This window comes from Amblyomma mixtum, chromosome 2, assembly GCF_055824585.1.
Source record: "Amblyomma mixtum isolate Tamu chromosome 2, ASM5582458v1, whole genome shotgun sequence".
NCBI classification, from domain to species: domain Eukaryota; kingdom Metazoa; phylum Arthropoda; class Arachnida; order Ixodida; family Ixodidae; genus Amblyomma; species Amblyomma mixtum.
In genome coordinates this window covers 59,187,439-59,205,952 of record NC_143013.1, presented here as the reverse complement: position 1 = coordinate 59,205,952, position 18,514 = coordinate 59,187,439, and the positions used below count along the sequence as shown (strand labels likewise).

The window sequence follows — 18,514 nt, the reverse complement described above, 5'->3', positions numbered from 1 at the left end:
CTAGCCAGTATTCAGAACATTAGGAGAGCCGGATAATGTTAGCCAGAAGAAGCCGGCCAAGCCACGCGAGGTGCGCTGGAACCGCCTCACCACTGTTCGATCGTTGTGTTCATTTCAAGAGAAACGAGAGAGAACTTAGGAATAAATTTTGCGATCTTATCGGCCTGCCTAGGTCACAAATCCCTTTGAATCTCAGTGAATAATCGTACTAAGAGGAGATCAAACAATACCGTGGGCACCGATAGGGTCTAGACCTCATCCTCAGTTTACGAATTAATCAAGCATCTCGGCGCAGCAATTCCTTTCATAGAACCGACTGCTTCAAATATTGGGATACCCAGTTTCACCTTCTCATGCACATGGTTCTGCGCAGTCATTCCAGGCAGAGCACTATGTCACCACCGGCCGACCTCTCGACCTTTTGCTCATTAAAATTCCTTTCTCTCTATAACACACACCACTCAGAGCTATATAAAATACTTTGCAGAGCCCACAATGTCATCACATTAAAGTGAGCGGCATTTTTTGCTGCGCTGCTTCCCAAGAGGGGTGTTTGTTGAAGCGCTCGCATCAGAAGGACTCTCTCTGCATTCTTCTAGGAAGAACTGCCGGGAGTTGAGTGGGTTGCTAGTGTATGTCTATAATTAATTTGCAGCATGATTCAACTCATATCATTTTTTCATCACCTTGCAATAGGTGCATTCATTCCTACCTTACAGATCGTACAGCCACAATAGGAATCGGAGCTCTGCAAACCCCCATCGTCTCTACCCCCAAGCGACCGACGGTGCAATGGTGGTCACCTCTACTGCCCTTTTCGATATCTCCGTGATGGAGCTGCCAGAGCAGGTAAAGGCAATTCCTGGTGCGCGTTACGCTCTGTACGATGATGACATTACTTCGAGGGCCACAGGCTCCGAAGGGAACATACAAGGCACCCCTTAAAGCAAGCGATTCTCCTAGTACTGAGATAAGCGCGTGCAAACGGCTTAAGGTGCTCTACGCAGAAATCAGAACCAAAAATTTGTGCCTCCCCCGTAACCGAGAGTAGGGTAAGCATGAAATGCGGAACGATGCAGAAGCGTACGCAGACATGACGAGACGCAGGCCTGACAAGAATGTATATCCAGCGCGTTCGAAACTGTCTAAAGTGCGTAGAGGCGAAAGCGTTTCACGCACCACTTTGCCTATGTGACACTGGTGACGTCATCACTGGATTACGTCACACATAATTGATGACGAAGTAATGACAGATTACTAATTGGTGACTAATTTCTGATAAATGACAAAATACTAATTAACTGCTAATTAATGACGCTTAAGCTTCGCCTTTAGGAGTGGAACGCGACAGCCTGTTGTAGCGCTGCCAGGCAGTCCACGGAACGCCACCACCCGTTCGGCGCGATGCCCTTCGAACGCGACGCTTTTTGAGGAAAGGAAATGGCGCAGTAATTCTCTGTCATCTCGGTGGACACCCGAACCACACCGTAAAGGAAGGGAGGAACGCCACCACCCGTTCGGCGCGATGCCTTGCCCTTTGAACGCAACGCTTTTTGAGGAAAGGAATGACGCAGTAATTCTCTATCATCTCGGTGGACACCCGAACCGCACCGCACAGGAAGGGAGGAACGCCACCACCCGTTCGGCGCGAAGCTACCGGCGCTTGTATGCCGGTCCTGTAGGAGGGCTTAGAGTGTCTCGTTAAATCTGGTACGGTGAACGGATGTTCTCGTTTCAGTGCCCGGATGAGTGGAATTCAGTGCCCGGATGTTGGCTCTCGGTCTCGGCGTGACGTCACCCCACTGCCGACAACGGGAGCTAAAAGCATTTCATGCTTAATAATACAAAACCCCAAACTAGGAGGCAAACCAGAAGAAGCATCCCTCATTCGGGCCATGTAAAAGGGGATGAGGTGGCAATGTTACCTCACATGCGAATATTAGGCGTGTACATCCAGCAAGACGGAGGCTGTCAAAGAGCACTGCAAAGGCTCAATAACAAAGTCGCGCAAATTCTACGTGCGATAAATCACAATACGAGAAGGCACCATGGCATGAAGGACGCGGACACTATCCGTCAAGTTCGAGCTCTGCTAATCAGCCAGATTTTCTACTGTGCAGCATACCCCCAGCAGAAGCCCAGAGAAATTGATCAACCCGAGGCACTGCTGCGGACAACATACAAACGAGCTCTAGGCCTGCCACCGCACACAGCGACGCATAAACTTAAAGCACTTGGTATGCACAACACGGTCCGAGAGCACATCGAAGCCAATCTCACCAGCCAGCTGAATCGGCTAACCCAAATCACCTCAAGAAGGCGTGTTCTCTGTAGACTGGGCCACAACTGGGCTATCGAGAACACAACTGCGCGCCAGACACAACGAAATATGACCTCCGGACACGCATCGAACTCTGCCCGATCCTCCGAATCATGCACGCCAGTACCACGCAGAGAGACGGCGCACAAAAGTAAATTTATTCAGGAAGAATACGGAAACGTCAGGAGCGAGAAATACACAGGGACGGCACGCTATGCATCCCGACATGCAATGGTCGCCTGTATCGTGGACCACACACTGCAGAAAGTCTCAGCCATCTCCTTACGAACCTCCAGAACTGTAGACGCAGAGTGAACGGCCATCGCTCTCCCAATGACATCCAATTGTGCGGAAGGAAAAATCCACATTATCTCATACTCCCACGCGACATGTCAAAATTAAGCAAATGGCCGCATGTCATGAAATGCAAGCCGCACTTTAACAACACGAAAACACAATTTTCTCAAACACTACTCATTTCTACAGCAGGCAGCGGGTCTCTAAGCGCTAATCAGCGCGTGCGAGCTGTAGTCGAAGGTCTAACCGGCCTAAGAAGGTCTAACAAGGCCCCGAAATAAGATTCAGCGGACCAAAAGCCGGTCTCAGAATAGTACAATGAACCAAAAGCTAACTCAGGGAACCTCTCTCCCTCCCCCTCCCCGCGCGCGCGCGCGCGGGGAGGGGGGGGAGAGAGGTTAACACACACACACACACACACACACACACACACACACACACACACACACACACACACACACACACACACACACACGCACACACACGCACGCACGCACGCACGCTCACGCTCACGCACACGCACACGCACACGCTCACGCTCACGCTCACGCTCACGCACACGCTCACGCACACGCACACGCTCACGCTCACGCACACACACACGCTCACACACACGCTCACACACACACACCCACATGCACGCACAGAAAACTGGCGAGAGAAGATTTGGAACTAGCTTTAGACGAACACATAACAAGCACATAATTCAAGCTTTTACACATTTTGCCACATTCACCCCCCATTATAGGCAAACACAAATCCGCATTGCGGCGGACACTCCACGCTGCATCACACACATGGGCTTGCCAAAGCATACACAGCACCCGAAAATTCCAAACCCACGTCATTAACCAACCAGGGGGGGGGGGGGGGGGGGGGAGGCTTGCAGTCTAACTCAAGCCGAGCGGACCAAAGACAGCTGGTTCACCAGGCGCAGCAAACAGCTCACGCCGTAGGAGCACGTCCGCTCTGAGGCGGTCGCGTTAAAACTTGCAAACGCTGTGGCTTGCTTTCCGTTAGCTTAGTAGCGCTGGGCAGTGTCTACTACAAGAAGTACAAAGCACGAGCCGCAAAAACTTTGGGGTGCACTTGAGCGCCGCCTCTAAAGGAATGAGGCTATAGAGTTAATGGGTCCCGTCAGCCAGTCTACTTGATCTCATTAGCATATTCTCCGATCACATGCTCTACTAAAGTTACGAGATCACATGACGCACTAATGTCACGTAGCGCAAGCATACAGTCGTTCGCGGACACTCACCTTTCATCGACATGCACTTCGCTACTAGCTCACTCGCAACTTCCTTAATTAGTGCCGATCTAATCAGACACGGGCTCATTAGCATACAGTCGTAAACTGCCACACTGTGTGAAAGACCACCCGACATGCATATAAAATCCCCGCTTTACTCAAAGCGTGTTGATATATATTTTTTCTCATATTACTGCACAGCTTATGGAAACGACCATCACTGTGAATTAGTTGTTGCAACGAAAGGGAAGCGTATGAACAGACAGTGCTTAAACCGGTGTGGCACTCCCTCCTGCTGACGTGCTCAGCCTTACCACCCGTGTAGCACTCTGTTACTCTACCTTTTTTTAGATGTATTTCGTTCCTTGCCCTAGAAGCTTTGTAACCATTTCATGTGAATGAACCGACTTCTCTCAGTACCTGTACGGCCAGGGAGTAGCGTGCCTCACCCGCAGCCCAAATGTCAGAAGTTCAATTACTTATAATTAGGGAGTAATCACTGACTGACATCCACCCAAGCGCAGCCATACGGCTACAAAGGAAAGGTATGCAGCTTTCTCAGAAACTTCGTAGTTAAAGAAAAATTCGTCCTTGTCCAGGGTCAGTTACTTATGTCATCAATTACTTATGATAATTTTAAAGCGTAATTCATTCAGTTTGTATACGTAAATGTCACAATGACGTTCCACTCATGTTGCGACCCTGTAATCACAATTATTGCAACGTTTTAAACAATTTCTAATGCCGCGCCCACGTGACCTCAAATCTTTTTGACCAGTCTAGAGTTCCATGACTCAACAACAACGCCGGATGTCGATAGGACGACGCCGCCTTTTGTTCTCAACGGGACCCTTAACGGTGCCACGTTAAAAGACGGGAAGGTTCGAAAACCTGGCTGGCTTCTTCCACGCCGGGAGCGGTAAAAAATGGCGCCTAAAGAATCACAAAAGAAAAATCACAATTGTGCATTGTGGCTATTGATCAAGAAAGATAACGAATCAGACAGGATGCTTTCTTAAGACCAGTGGCTGGAATATTCCCGGGAAGTATCTTGAAGAAGGAGAACCGATAGATAGACGACAACCTTATATGAAACCTTGAGGTTTTCTACGCGCAGCGACACATAAAAGGAAGGTAACTCGTGAAGGCTAATGCTGTGGTAGTATAAATTGACACTGAATTCACGCAGTTGTTTCTCAAGGTCGTCAAGACCTGCCTGAAGGAGAAGCTTGATTACTAATAAAGACTCAAATATCCCTTCTAAATTATACAAGGTGAGGCATATTATAGGCACCCTTTAATATGCCTATATAAACTTAATCAAGAAAGGAGACATTAGTAACCAGAAAAAAGTGGAGAATAAACTTCTCGCAGAACTGACATTACATAACTAAAGTAGAAATTATTTAATCGTCTTGATAGGTAATTAAGAAAATCTACATCCATTTTCATGTTTTACACGTTGGATACTTGACAAGCAATACAAGTGTTTGATCCGTGGCATTCCAAACTTATGTGCAGCTTCACCAAGCGCATAAATCCGACTTGCTAAATCGCTTATGACGGGAAAGAACAAGTGAAAGTTACCATTTTTATAAAGTGTTTCATATCGACGAACACTAGCTTGTTTAATAGCATCTATTTGTTTAACAGTTTAGCAGTTCATGTTGTTTAATAGTGAATAGAACGAAAACAAGCAAGAAACTAAAGCAAGATACAACCTGTTGTTTCGTTTTATTTTGAAAAGGAACCAGAACGCATTATATTCTCTGTTTGAGAGAGCAAGAGGCAAACGCACCTAGAAATAAGAGCAGCGCCGAAATATCCCTTTTCTTGTAAAAAGAGAAATGTCTGATGCGCGTACAATGCACAGCGCTATTCTTAGGCTCGATACTCTTTTGTGGTGATGAGAAGAAAGCCAGGAACAATGTCAAAAGATATTTCGAGACCTTTCCTTCTACTAAACATCAAACCAGTGATGAACAGAAAAAATAGGTAAACAACCCGGTCGACTCAAATACAATACAGACTGGAACACAAACGGCAACTCAAACCAGTCGTTCTGATTCCTCTCAGAAAACTCACAAAAAGAAGCGGCGAACATAAATATATGTGTGACTTTCTGTTAGTTACTACTTCGTGGTTTCGAACGCAATGGTTACGGTAGCAAAGCTCCACGGCAATGTCATTTTTCATTTGTTCTTTACATCCATTTTATCCCATCCTCTGTCTGCTGGATCCGCGGCTTTGAAAGAAGATAGCAGAAAAGGAGAATGTCTTGAACTTTGTCGACATGTTTTGCGACACATTGTCGCTATAGAAAGCGGAGAAGTAGGACACCTTTTCAGCTTTTTTCTTTGTTTTATTCTTTTCAGCCATATTGGACGTAGGGCGTGTGTTTTTCTCGTAGAGCTTTTAGGGAATTCTTAGAAACAGGCACGCATTTACTAAACACAGGCGCAGACTTCCGGGTTTTTGTCCGGCTATTTTATTTGTTCGGGCATGGAATATATCTACCGCCCGCGCTAAAAAAGTCACCTTTCTTTTGATCACTGCGGACGAACAACACTTGCTGCGGAAGCGGTCTTCTATTTCTTTTCGGTGATAAAGTCATGCGGGCTCATATGATAAACAAGTGGACAAAAAAAGCGAAACTGTTATTTCTTGTGTGTTCACTTATTCTGCTAGAGCGAGATTTATGAGGCTTCTGAAAACTCTTTCGCGTGATCGGCCGAAGTATTTTAGACTTGTCACTCTTGACTGCCTTGGAAAACACAGCGCAAAAAGACGGCGGACGTAGAAAGAACAGCTCCCACAAACGCTGACCCGGAACTGATCTTTTATTCATAAAACGCTGTACGTCTAAACGCTGTTTCACAGGTACTGTACCAAGTAGCTCAAATATCAATATTACTGTCTAGTGTTCCGCTACCGGCCAGTCACGTTGCTCTCGTAGGCACCACTAGTTCGTGTTTCACGCGCATCCATAACAAGGGGGAATTCATCTCTTTAGATTCCAACATGTTCACACCGACTCTTCTCTAATTAAATAATATATTAAAAAGCTATAACAGTAGAAACAATTCGCTAAGACTGCCTTGATGAAGAAGTGAACTGTTATAGCAGCATTTTTCGCAAGATATTTGCTATTGCGAAAATGTAGAATATGTACTATCGGGGATTAAAGTGGTATACTCTACGCGGCGGGAGCTGGAGCAACGGAAAACTGCTTTGCAACGCCATCTACAGGAGGCATCTGGGATCGAGACAGCCAGTGCGCGACCTTTATTATCAGCAGGCATGTCGCTTGGCTCGTGTCAATGTTTCGTGCTGTAGCTCGCCAAAATGCCGCAGTTTTCCGTTGCTCCGGCTCCCGCCGCTTAGAGTACACCACTTTTGTCCCCGATAGTACACTGCATATCCAAAATTGAAAAAACAATCATTACGTGTCAATGTTTGGCTCTTTGTAAGGATGAGTTACATTTTTTCCAACAATCTTCTATGAATGCTTGCTTTGCACATAAGTGATGAAGACTGTTCATCTGTAGCCCTCAATTCAGAAAGATGCCCCAGCTTCGAAACACACACTTGACTCTGTGGCATAGTGCAACATGGAGCTGACCGACACGAGTTAATGGCGACAGTGGAGAAATCTGTTACGCACGTAATGCTCAATCGGAAAAAAATATTTTTTCTGACTCCTGCTTAACAAGTTAAAACAATTTGTAATCTAACGCTCAACCCGCAAATAAACTTTGAACTTATAAGTTCGGTCGGTGTTCAAAAAAACCAGCGAATAGCGCACCGGAATCGGTTATTTGTCTCGATGTATGCAGAAATAACCGTTGGATGTAGGCTCTGTGATTTATTTTGCTCAGTTGCTTGGTAAAATAGGATTTTCAAGACAAACCTTCTACCAATCTTAGAATGTAACCACCTTGCGAGCTCAAAAACCCTTCACTCCTGTCACTTATAGACCTTTTCAATGGAACGTGGAATGACGCAGCCTAATTGGTCAATGGGCAGTGCTCTTGTGACATTAAGCTCCTCTCCCTCACTCCCTCCTTCAAAAAAAGCAATGTTTTTCACCTGAGAGTCGTGAAAAGGTCTTTAGAAGCTTGGGCTTTAAACTTAAGGCTTAAAATTTGTTTTCTTAAGTTACGGATGTCATCAGTTTAAATCTATACTTAAGATTCTCTACGGCAGCCTTGCGGTCAGAAAGACGATGCTTCCTTCATTAATTTCGTTTTAGTGTATGGTTCAAAGGACAACTCGCTACATTTTAAACAAGAATGAAATTTACAGGAGGCAGCGCATAATATAAATTTTCTTACCCACGACTGTCGCTCACGTTTACGGTGCCAAGAAATTCAGACGAATTCCTCCCGACTAGTTCGGCGTAACTCTCCTGAAAATAAAACTGACCTCCCCAATTCAGGACCAGATTCACCAGTCTGGCCTCCTAATTAGCTACTTTTTTAATCTGGAAGGTGTCCTAGAGAAAGATTTACTAATCCAAGCATGCTATAGGCAAGGCAACGCCAAACGACTAACTTCTTTTTTTCATGGAATACACAGGACAGGTCACCGCCGCATGTGGTATTGTCCGCACCAGAGAGCAGTAAGTTATTTAGTGAAAAGTGCAAATGCTACTTGCTTTCCATTCGCTTCTACTGCAACACACAGCCAGTAAAACGGAACAAGGATTCGCGACTTGAGAATTAGTTCCCTTTCGTCCGGTAGCGTGCTGATCGGTCGATGAACGAAAGTTCCATGAAAAAATTCGAGCTCGAATAATTTCTCGTTCATTACTCACTTAATTGGAAAGGAGGTTATCCCAGCAGTACGCTGAGTAGCATGTAAAAAAAATCAGGACAAGAGGCCCAGAAACGGCACGGTAAACTCAGATGTTGATTTGCGATCGGTAGCCTGTTCTACCTAGAGCTGCTGTGCGTGCAGTTCACGTATTACACGTTGAGTGCGTAGGTGCTGTCTACCGTAAAATGCTGCCTGTAGGTAAAGTGGATCTAGGCGAATAATTTGGTCCACTGTGGATGAACAGCTGTGTCGTCTATTCATGTTTAAGACGTGCGATTAAAAGCCATGATGCAAGTATACGTTGACTAATAAGCAGTACGCAATAAAAAAACGGAACAAAAGTACCCTGTCAAACCACCTGAGAAGCTCGCTTCGTTCACACATAATTATTTACTCGGCTGAGCGTGAACATCCTTTTCCCAGAAGAGCTGCTTTCCAGTAAAATGGTACGGAACCTTGTGCAGGGTTGAGGACGCGGGGTCACAGCAATCAACTTCTCCACTCAACCTTGGTCACTGTTCCATGATGACGGTGGTGCAGGAATGAAAGCAAAGGCGCGGTAATATCTGATCATGAGCCCCTCTGGTTAAAGAGATGATAAAACATAAGTTGAAAACTAAGCCAAAGCTACAAAAAGCTTTCGAGGTGTAGTGTGTTTTATATCGGTCGCTTTCACAAGCGGGCCTCAATAGGCAAGCTGTACAAGAGCAATATCTGCGAGATCAGTGCGGGGCAGTGATAGCACCGGCTTCACTATAAGCACACGGTCAAAGTTAATGACCCGTGTAATAGCCGCTATCGCATTTTCCTAGTGGTCAATGCAGCAGAGGACGCCGCACACTGAAGAGATCTTCAATGCATGAGCAAAGGAAAAAAATGCACATCGCAGACACCCATGACAAAAGATGTCATTGCTAGGCATTGCGGCATTGTGGCATTGATATCGCTCAATAACAGAGTGAAAGAAAGAGCTCGCAAAGCCCTAACTGTCTCGGAGCACCATTCATCATCCCATGTTAACTTGTTCTGTAATGTGGAAACTCGCACAGTTGGTGTGGTCGGGCACAGTCGTTGTCCCGGCAGTGCTGCTCAGCAGGCCGGCGTTCGCAAGCGCGCACCCGAGCTTCGTCAGCTTCGTCTTCTGTCTTCTTCTGTCATCTTCCTCTCCTTCGGCAGCGCTAGCCGCTGAGGCAGCAAACCCCAACTCTCTATATTACAATACCCCCGGGGTGAAAAGGCGCCATCCTGGCGGCCTAAGGGCACGAGACGAGAGCTGGGTCGTAGTAGGGCTTCAGGCGGTCTAAGTGCACGATTTGACGGCCGCGGCGGCGATGGTCCGACGAAGACGTGATGGGCTCCACAAGATAATTAACTGGCGATGTCTGCTGAACAACGCGATAGGGGCCCTGGTATTTGCTCAGCAGTTCCTGGGCTGGAGGAGGGCACCCAAAGCCAAACCAAGGAGTCCGGAAGATAATGCGGCGGCAGACCGGGAGAAGAGGCGCGGGAGCTGTTCTGACGGTGCTGGTCGTGTGAAGTAAAGGAACGGGCGAGTTGACGGCATTCTTCGGCATGCGCAGCGGCCTGAGAGACGGTTGTAAATTCGGACGAATCGGGGCGGTAAGGGAGTATGGTGTACATGATGGAGGAAGGCTCTCGTCCGTACAGAAGAAAATACGGGGAAAAACCAGTAGTGGCTTGCGTTGCAGAGTTGTAGGCGTATGTAACGAAAGGTAGAACGCGGTCCCAGTCTGAGTGATCGGCAGAAATGTACTTGGCCATCATGTCGCCGAGGGTCCGGTTAAAGCGCTCGGTCATGCCGTTCGTCTGCGGATGGTACGAAGACGTCGTGCGGTGAACGATATGACACTCCCGAAGGAGGGCTTCCACGACGCCGGACAAGAAGACGCGACCCCGGTCGCTGAGCAATTACTTAGGCGCACCGTGACGAAGAATGAGGTTCTGAAGTATGAAACCGGCTACGTCACAGGCCGTCAAAGCTGGCAACGAGGCAGTTTCGGCATAGCGCGTGAGATGATCAATGGCGACGATGATCCAGCGGTGCCCTGCGGCAGTGATGGGAAGAGGGCCATAAAGGTCTATTCCAACACGGTCGAATGGCCGGGCGGGACACGGTAAAGGTTGCAGAGGAGCAGGTGAGTGCGGTGGTGGGTTCTTGCGACGCTGACATTCCAGGCAAGAGCGTACGTACTGGCGGACGAAACGGTACATGCCCCGCCAATAATACCGAAGGCGTAGGCGGGTAAAAGTTTTCAGGAGACCGGCATGAGCACATTGCGGGTCATCATGATAACTGGCACAAATGGCGGAGCGGAGATGCCTTGGAATCACGAGCAGCCATTTGCGACCATCGGGTAGGTAGTTCCGACGGTACAGCAGCTGGTCGCGCACGGCAAAGTGATGGGCTTGACGTCGGAGCGCTCGAGAAGGGAGGCGCGCTGAGCGGTTGGCTAGGAAATCCAGAAGAGAAGTAATCCAAGGATCCTTGCGCTGCTCAGGCGCCATATCAGTAGTGTCGAGAGAAGGTGTGAGGCCGGAAATAGATGGTGGGTCAGGCTCAGAGGTCACAGGGGAGCGCGAGAGGGCGTCGGCGTCGGAGTGTTTACGACCGGAACGATAAATGACCCGAATGTCGTAATCTTGTAAACGCAGAGCTCAACGAGCGAGGCGGCCAGAGGGATCTTTGAGTGACGACAGCCAACAAAGGGCATGGTGATCGGTAATGACATCGAACGGGCGCCCGTATAAGGACGAAATTTTGTGATCGCCCAAATAATCGCCAAACATTCTTTTTCTGTGACGGAATAATTAGTCACCGCTTTTGTGAGCGCACGGCTGGCGTAAGCAACGACGTACTCATTGAAACCAGGTTTCCGCTGAGCTAGAACGGCACCGAGACCAATGCCGCTGGCGTCTGTGTGCAGTTCTGTTGGCGCGGAAGGGTCGAAATGGCGCAAGATCGGAGGAGAGCTGAGGAGCTGGCGCAGCGTTGCAAAAGCTTCGTCGCATGCAGGGGACCAAGCCGACAAGTCGGGGCTACCAGCGAGAAGTTGCGTCAGCGGGGCGATAACGGCAGCAAAATTCTTGATGAAACGGCGAAAGTAGGAGCAAAGGCCAAGAAAGCTTCTTAGTTCTTTCAGGGATGTGGGCTACGGGAAATCAGCAACTGCGCGGAGCTTGGCAGGGTCCGGGAGTACACCATCCTTGGACACGACGTGGCCTAGGATAGTCAGCTGTCGAGCGCCGAAGCGACACTTTTTCAAGTTTAGCTGCAGGCCAGCGTCACTGAGACAGCGAAGAACACTTTCGAGGCGAAGAAGATGAGACGCAAAATTTTGGGAGAAGATGACAACGTCGTCCAAGTAGCAGAGGCATGTCTGCCATTTAAGGCCACGAGGATGTTGTCCATCATACGCTCAAAAGTGGCAGGCGCGTTGCACAGACCGAAGGACATCACATTAAATTCATACAGTCCATCAGACGTGATCAAAGCTGTTTTCGGGTGATCGACGTCGGCCATCGGCACCTGCCAGTACCCAGAGCGCAGATCCAACGAAGAAAAGTACTCCGCTCCCTGCAGGCAATCCAGCGCGTCGTCTATACGAGGCAGGGGGTAGACGTCCTTCCGAGTAATTTTGTTTAGCCGGCGGTAGTCGACGCAGAATCTAATGGATCCGTCCTTTTTCTTGACGAGCACGACCGGAGAAGCCCACGGGCTGTGAGAGGGCTGGATCACGCCGCGATGTAGCATGTCGTTCACCTGTTCATCAATGATGCGGCGCTCGGCGGAGGAGACGCGGTAAGGGCGTTGGCGCAAGGGCCCATGGGTGCCAGTGTCGATATGGTGGCGAACTGCTGCGGCACGACCCAACGGTGCTTGAGGAGAGTCGAAGGATGCGCGTAAGCGCTGCAGCAAGGCGATGAGCTGGGCGCGTTGGTGAGGTGGTAGAGCGGCATCGACAGAACGGGAAAACATCCGGGGAGAACGGGTCGGCGACGTCGGCGGGCGGAGTGAGGGCGTTGATGGCATGGGCGTCAGGGTCATCAAGGACAGGAGAAGCGTCGTCGAGATCGATGACATCAACCGTTCCAAGCGATTCTCCCCGAAGTAAAGTGGTGGGGAAAGGCAACGGGTTCGCGACGTACAGAGTGCCACAACCACCAGCAAGTGTGAGCACGGCATGAGGGAGCAAGACAGACTTGCGGTGCGCACAAAGAGGTGAGGGTGAATAAAGGACAGTAGCGTCAGAGAGGGCAGCACAAGTCAGCGGCACGAGAACAGAAGAGAAAGCTGGCACGTCGACGTCGTCAGCGGCGAGAATAGGCGCGGCGGTAACAGGGGAGGCGTCCACAAGAGCATCACATAGCGGCGACAAATCAATTTCCGCACGTGCACAGTCAATGATGGCGTGATGCGCGGATAGAAAGTCCTACCCGAGGATGATGTCATGAGTGGAGCGGGCGAGAACGAAGAACTCAATGGTGTATGGGAGGTCTTGGATGACGAGGCGGGCAGTGCACGCTGCGATAGGGCGAATGGGGTCAGCGCTGGCGGTGCGAAGCGAAAGGTCAGAAAGCGGCGTCATCACTTTTTTTAATTTGCGGCACAAGTTGCGACTAATGATGGACACGGCAGCACCAGTGTCAATAAGCGCGTCAACAGTAACACTTTCAACGATAACTTCAATAACGTTCATAGGGCTTGAGAGGGTTGTTGACGGCGCAGTTCTTGCCTCCGGAACTGCGGCGCCTAGTTTTCCGCTTGAAGAGGAGGGGACCGGCGGCGCATAGGAGAGAGCGAACGGCGTCGAGGAGACGGTGACCGATGGCTTCGGTTGTAAGAGTCGGAGCGAGGCGGAGAGGGATTCGGAGGCGGCAGAGAAGAGACAGGGACGGAGGGAAAGGAAGCGTCGTACGTTGGCGAGCGCCCGTAGTCGTAAGGACCGATTCCGCGCGTGCGGCACCAGCGGGCCACATGACCAGCGAGACCGCACGCATAGCATATGGGGCGGTTATCAGGGGTGCGCCACGGATTCACAGGGCGGGGACCGGTGCGAGGCAAAGGATGGTGAGTGCGTGGCAGTGCAGGGGCGAGTTGCTGCTGAGGGTAGACGTTGACAGGCGGCGCATAAGTTGGAAGAACCGGCTGAGGTCGCGGCCGGACGACTGCTTCAGCGTATGTCAACGGTGCAGTGACCAGAGTAGGTGAATTAGTGGGCGGCAGGACCTCAGCTACCTGCTCCTGGATTACACGCTGAATCGAAGGCGATAGTGATGGTGTTGTGGCGGGTTGGGAGCTAACCAGCGATAACTGACGGGCGACCTCCTCTCGCACAAACTGCTTGATGTGCTGAAGAAGGGTCGGTTGATCGTTAGCAGGACCGCCTACCGCCAAGCTCGAAAGGTTGTCGTCGGTGCAAATGACACGCCGGGTGGCATGACGCTGTTTTCGGAGCTCGTCGTAGCTCTGACACAAAGAGACGACGTCTGAGACGGTTTGGGGATCTTTAGATACCAGCATTTGAAATGCGTCTTCCTCAATCCCTTTCAGAATGTGCTTGATTTTGTCACCCTCGCTCATAGATGGATTGAGCCGTTTACACAAATCAACAACGTCCTCGATCATAGCTGGTGAAATTCTCGCCATTCTGCTGGGCACGACTGCGCAGACGTTGTTCGGCGCGAAGTTTTCGGACAGCGGGGCGGCCGAAGACGTCAGTCAGGCTGGTTTTGAGAGCCGCCCAGGTAGTAAAATCCGCCTCGTGGTTGCGGAACCACAAGTTGGCGACGTCAGTCAAGTAGAAGATGACGTTCGTGAGCTTAACGACGTCATTCCATTTGTTGTAGGCGCTCACGCGTTCGTAAGAGGCCAGCCAATCTTCTACGTCGGTGTCGTCAGTGCCGCTGAAGACTGTCGGGTCGCGCTGACGGACGGCACCGGAACAGATGACAGCCTGGGCAGGTTGGGCCGAGGTGTCGGACGTCGTGGTAGAGCCTGGTATCCTGGGCATCGTGGCGTTGATCCACGGGGAGAACAAGGAGCACCTCCACCAAGTGTAATGTGGAAACTCGCACAGTTGGTGTGGTCGGGCACAGTCCTTGTCCCGGCAGCGTGTTCGCCAAATGCAGCCGGTACAGCCAGCGATGACAGCGCCGCCCACCGGCAGGTAGCAGCCACATTAAGGCTGGTTATAAATATTCATTCAGAACGACGGCTTAACATCGCCGCTATGGCGCAGTGGATTAGAGGCACGTGTAGCGTATGGAAGGTCGGCCGTTCGACTCCGCTCTCTGTACTGTAATTTTATTGTTTTTTTATTTCATTTTTTTTTTTCATTTTTTCACTTTTAGGTCGCAAATTGTGATGCTTAGTGGCATAAAACGCCGTTTAAGAGGGCTTATTATCCCTTTTAGGTAAGCCGTTGTGACAATCTTCAGTCACCATGATCAATTCACCGTGGTTTCAAGCCTTGTGGCTGTACAGGCTGCAGTTGGCGAATACGCGTCCCGGCAGTGCTGCTCAGCAGGCCGGCGTTCGCAAGCGCGCACCCGAGCTTCGTCAGCTTCGTCTTCTGTCTTCTTCTGTCATCTTCCTCTCCTTCGGCAGCGCTAGCCGCTGAGACAGCAAACCCCAACTCTCTTTATTACAGTTCTTTTAATACTTCTTGAGAAGAACCACCGAGAGGTCATAATTAGCTGCTTGCACGCACATTGAAATATGCGACATCCTCAAAGTTCCAGGTATTTTGAGCTTCTTCAAAGTGCTTCGAGTTTTGTTTTTGCGAAAAAGGAATCGATATTTACCGTTGCATTCTCAGGTTATTTTCTATGCAATGATGGACTTTCCAACATTTTTAATGTAAAGTACACCATTTAAGGCAGCCGAACATATAACATGTATTTTCAAGTAGGCCCAATGCTGAGGGCTAGTAATATCATGGTTACAGAAGGCACGGGCCGAAAGATAATATACAACTTTCGGTATACGCTTAGTGTGAAAATACGAGCGAAGCGCTTTAATCACTTCACTTTGGGCAAAACGGTCATTCTACATTAGAGGAATCACACGTCGCGTTTTCGTGTGAAAGAGAGGAGTTTTGCTTTGCCTAAACAGAATATAACATGCCTTTGCATGTCCCAAACAGAGAAACTTAACCATTTTTTTACGTGCTAAAACCTAAAAGCGAGACTTGTGGTGTCTACTTACTAAGCTCTTTAATGAATGATTTTTTTTATTGCGGAAATATAAAATTTGTGCTTCTGGAGATTGCTTCGAAATAACAATGTCAATTAAAAGTTACTCGAGCATTGCAAAAGTTCCACAATGCTGCTGAGCTCCACAAATGCCGAACGTTAAGTTAGTCTTATCATACCGAATTATTTCTACGCCTTTTGTGAACAAGCGTAGGGACTTGATTAAAGAGCTTGTAAATTAGATTTGGGGCGCGTGCTATAAACGAACCACACGGATCAGCAGAGAGTAGAGGCCTGGTTTAAACACTGCAGGCTAAAGCTGAAAACAGTATAAACTTATGGTTAGATACCAGATTTCAACGCACAAAAAGGTTTTAATGTTTCCTATGGACGGGGAAAAGTGGGGCCTCCAAGGCACGTGTTGAATATTACAGTAGGAAGACGGAGAAATTCGTCAGAAAGAGTTGATAGGATAGCCGGAGGAATGCCGTCAGGCCATCAAGGCAGAGTGGCTTTCGTATTGTTGAGCCGCTCGTGATCAAGACGGCTGTCTAAATACATAGAGACGTCATTGATTGCGCTTTTTTTTATGTTCACCCATTAAAGGTATCATTAGCATTGTAAAGAACTTTTAGATAAATAATTAATGACGCTGACATTTCTCTCTGTTTAGTGAACACTTCAACTGCAGTTGTTGCTAGGAGAAGGCAAGAGCATGCGTCAAACGTTGCAGGATTCATCAGCCGTTCAAAATGGAAAAATGTACCTCTAATTCTATGCTTCATGTCCAACAACGTATTTTAATAACGTCCTAAGAGAAGGTGGAAGTGCCGCCATGAACGTCACTCTCTCAAGAAAGAGCGGTACTCACAGAACAGGCATGGACGTCCCCTCTGCTGACATTGCTTCCTGCAAAAAAACAAAACAAAAAACCAAAAACAAAACAAGAGTTAGGAATTCTTACTCTTTGCAAAACAGGTTGGTTATTTGCGTTAGGTTGCTGACGGCGCTAGGCACAACTAGGAATTGATTCTTGATACACCGGCCTGGCACGGGAATAAAAAAGGAGTTTGATGCATTTCCCTTTTTGCATGTACATATAGGCAGCGCCCCTCTTGTCGCGCTGTGGTCGCACGCCACAACTAGAGCCGTATGCGGCGCCGGTAAAGGAAGTTGGCACTAGCCAACATGCACATGTAGGTCTTCTCTTTTGAACATTAAAGGGCTTCTGTGTTTTACAGCTCGCGCCAATGCCATTCACGTATAGGTGACCGGCATCCTGCATCAGTTAATCTTCGATGCGAAAGCACAACTTAACGCAGCCCCAACCAAGAATATATGAACTCTCGGCGTAACTCGGGTAAGCGCGGGTTAGTTCGGAGCAGCGTCCAGCAAGCTGGACCCATGAGAGGAATCTCGGCTAAGTTCAGGGGGACGTCACGCCTGCTGCTGCCACGGGGAGGGCAACCTTGAGGTTGACTTTTGTCAAACTTGGGTTAGCAACAGTCCGTGCAAATATAAAATAAATATTGCCACGACTGGGTTCGAACCTGCGTCGACACGAACAGATCTGCTTTAATGGCCACTGCACGAGGGCACTATGCTATCGCCGCAGCCGATCGTGTCTGGTGCTAAACTGCAACACACTCTTGCACTGTGAATTGCGGATCGTCGTCTTAATCAACTTCCATCGGCAGCGCGAACAGATCAGATCAGCTTAACTTCGATCAGAGCGTAACCTGAGACTAATATAGTCGCCAGATATGCCGACGACCCAGCAAAGTAAAACCATGAGATAACTAGGCTGAAGACACGATTCCACACGTCTACTTGGTTAGCGATGTTATTCTTTCGATTCTTACAAGTTTGCGGTTGTTAAAATGATAAAATACCTGTGAAAAAATGCCGGCATGATCACAAAATTGATGTCCGCTTTAAAATCGCTCACAAGCACTCTTGACAGACCTATACGAACCACTCAAAAGAACGGAGGCAGATATATTTTTCATTTTATGTATACATATTTAGGAACAGACATAGTTTTAAAGAGTTGAAATGAAGCCGTAACAAACCCTTTATTGACCGAAACATAGGAATGGTAAGTTACCGTCAGCAGTGGGAATATCAAAAACGCTGCATCCATTTAGGGCCACTTTTCAGAATCATCGTTCTACTATATTGTATCTTCCCATCGTAGACGTGAAAGTAGCCTCTTGCTGTTGGTCAAGCTAAATATCAAATGACGTGCTTCACATTATGCAGCCCTGGAAAAAACCTTGTATGCTTTCTCGTATGGTTACTTTCACTTAAGCCCAACCTTAACTTCGAAGTGTTGTCATCGACGTCTCACGAGGAGTTTGAACTCCAACTCGCTGAGCACTATATTCGAGGTGGATGAGATATGTGCGCCTAGAGAAATGCGCCATGCACATTTATCAAGGTGTCCCGACGTCCGAGTGTCTTCGGGCACAGTTGGAGTCAGTGGTCAGAAGTGCCAATACCATGGCGCTGAGAGACAAAAAAAAAAGAAAAAAGGAAAGTGACGAACCATGTCCATGCAAAGGCACGATCGTGTGACTCGCGCAACTGCAGCAACAACGTATGTATGTACGAGG

At 48.6% G+C, this 18,514-nt stretch overlaps 1 protein-coding gene across 1 annotated transcript in view; it reads left to right on the top strand.

The window, feature by feature from the left end:
- Nucleotides 1-18,514, top strand: part of LOC149359441 (uncharacterized) — a 151,088-nt gene that overhangs the window by 100,682 nt on the left and 31,892 nt on the right. The window contains exon 4 of the mRNA XM_089567684.1: nt 720-849. Within this exon, the coding sequence (XP_089423810.1) occupies nt 720-849 (130 nt within the window). The remainder of the gene's footprint in view (nt 1-719; nt 850-18,514) is intronic.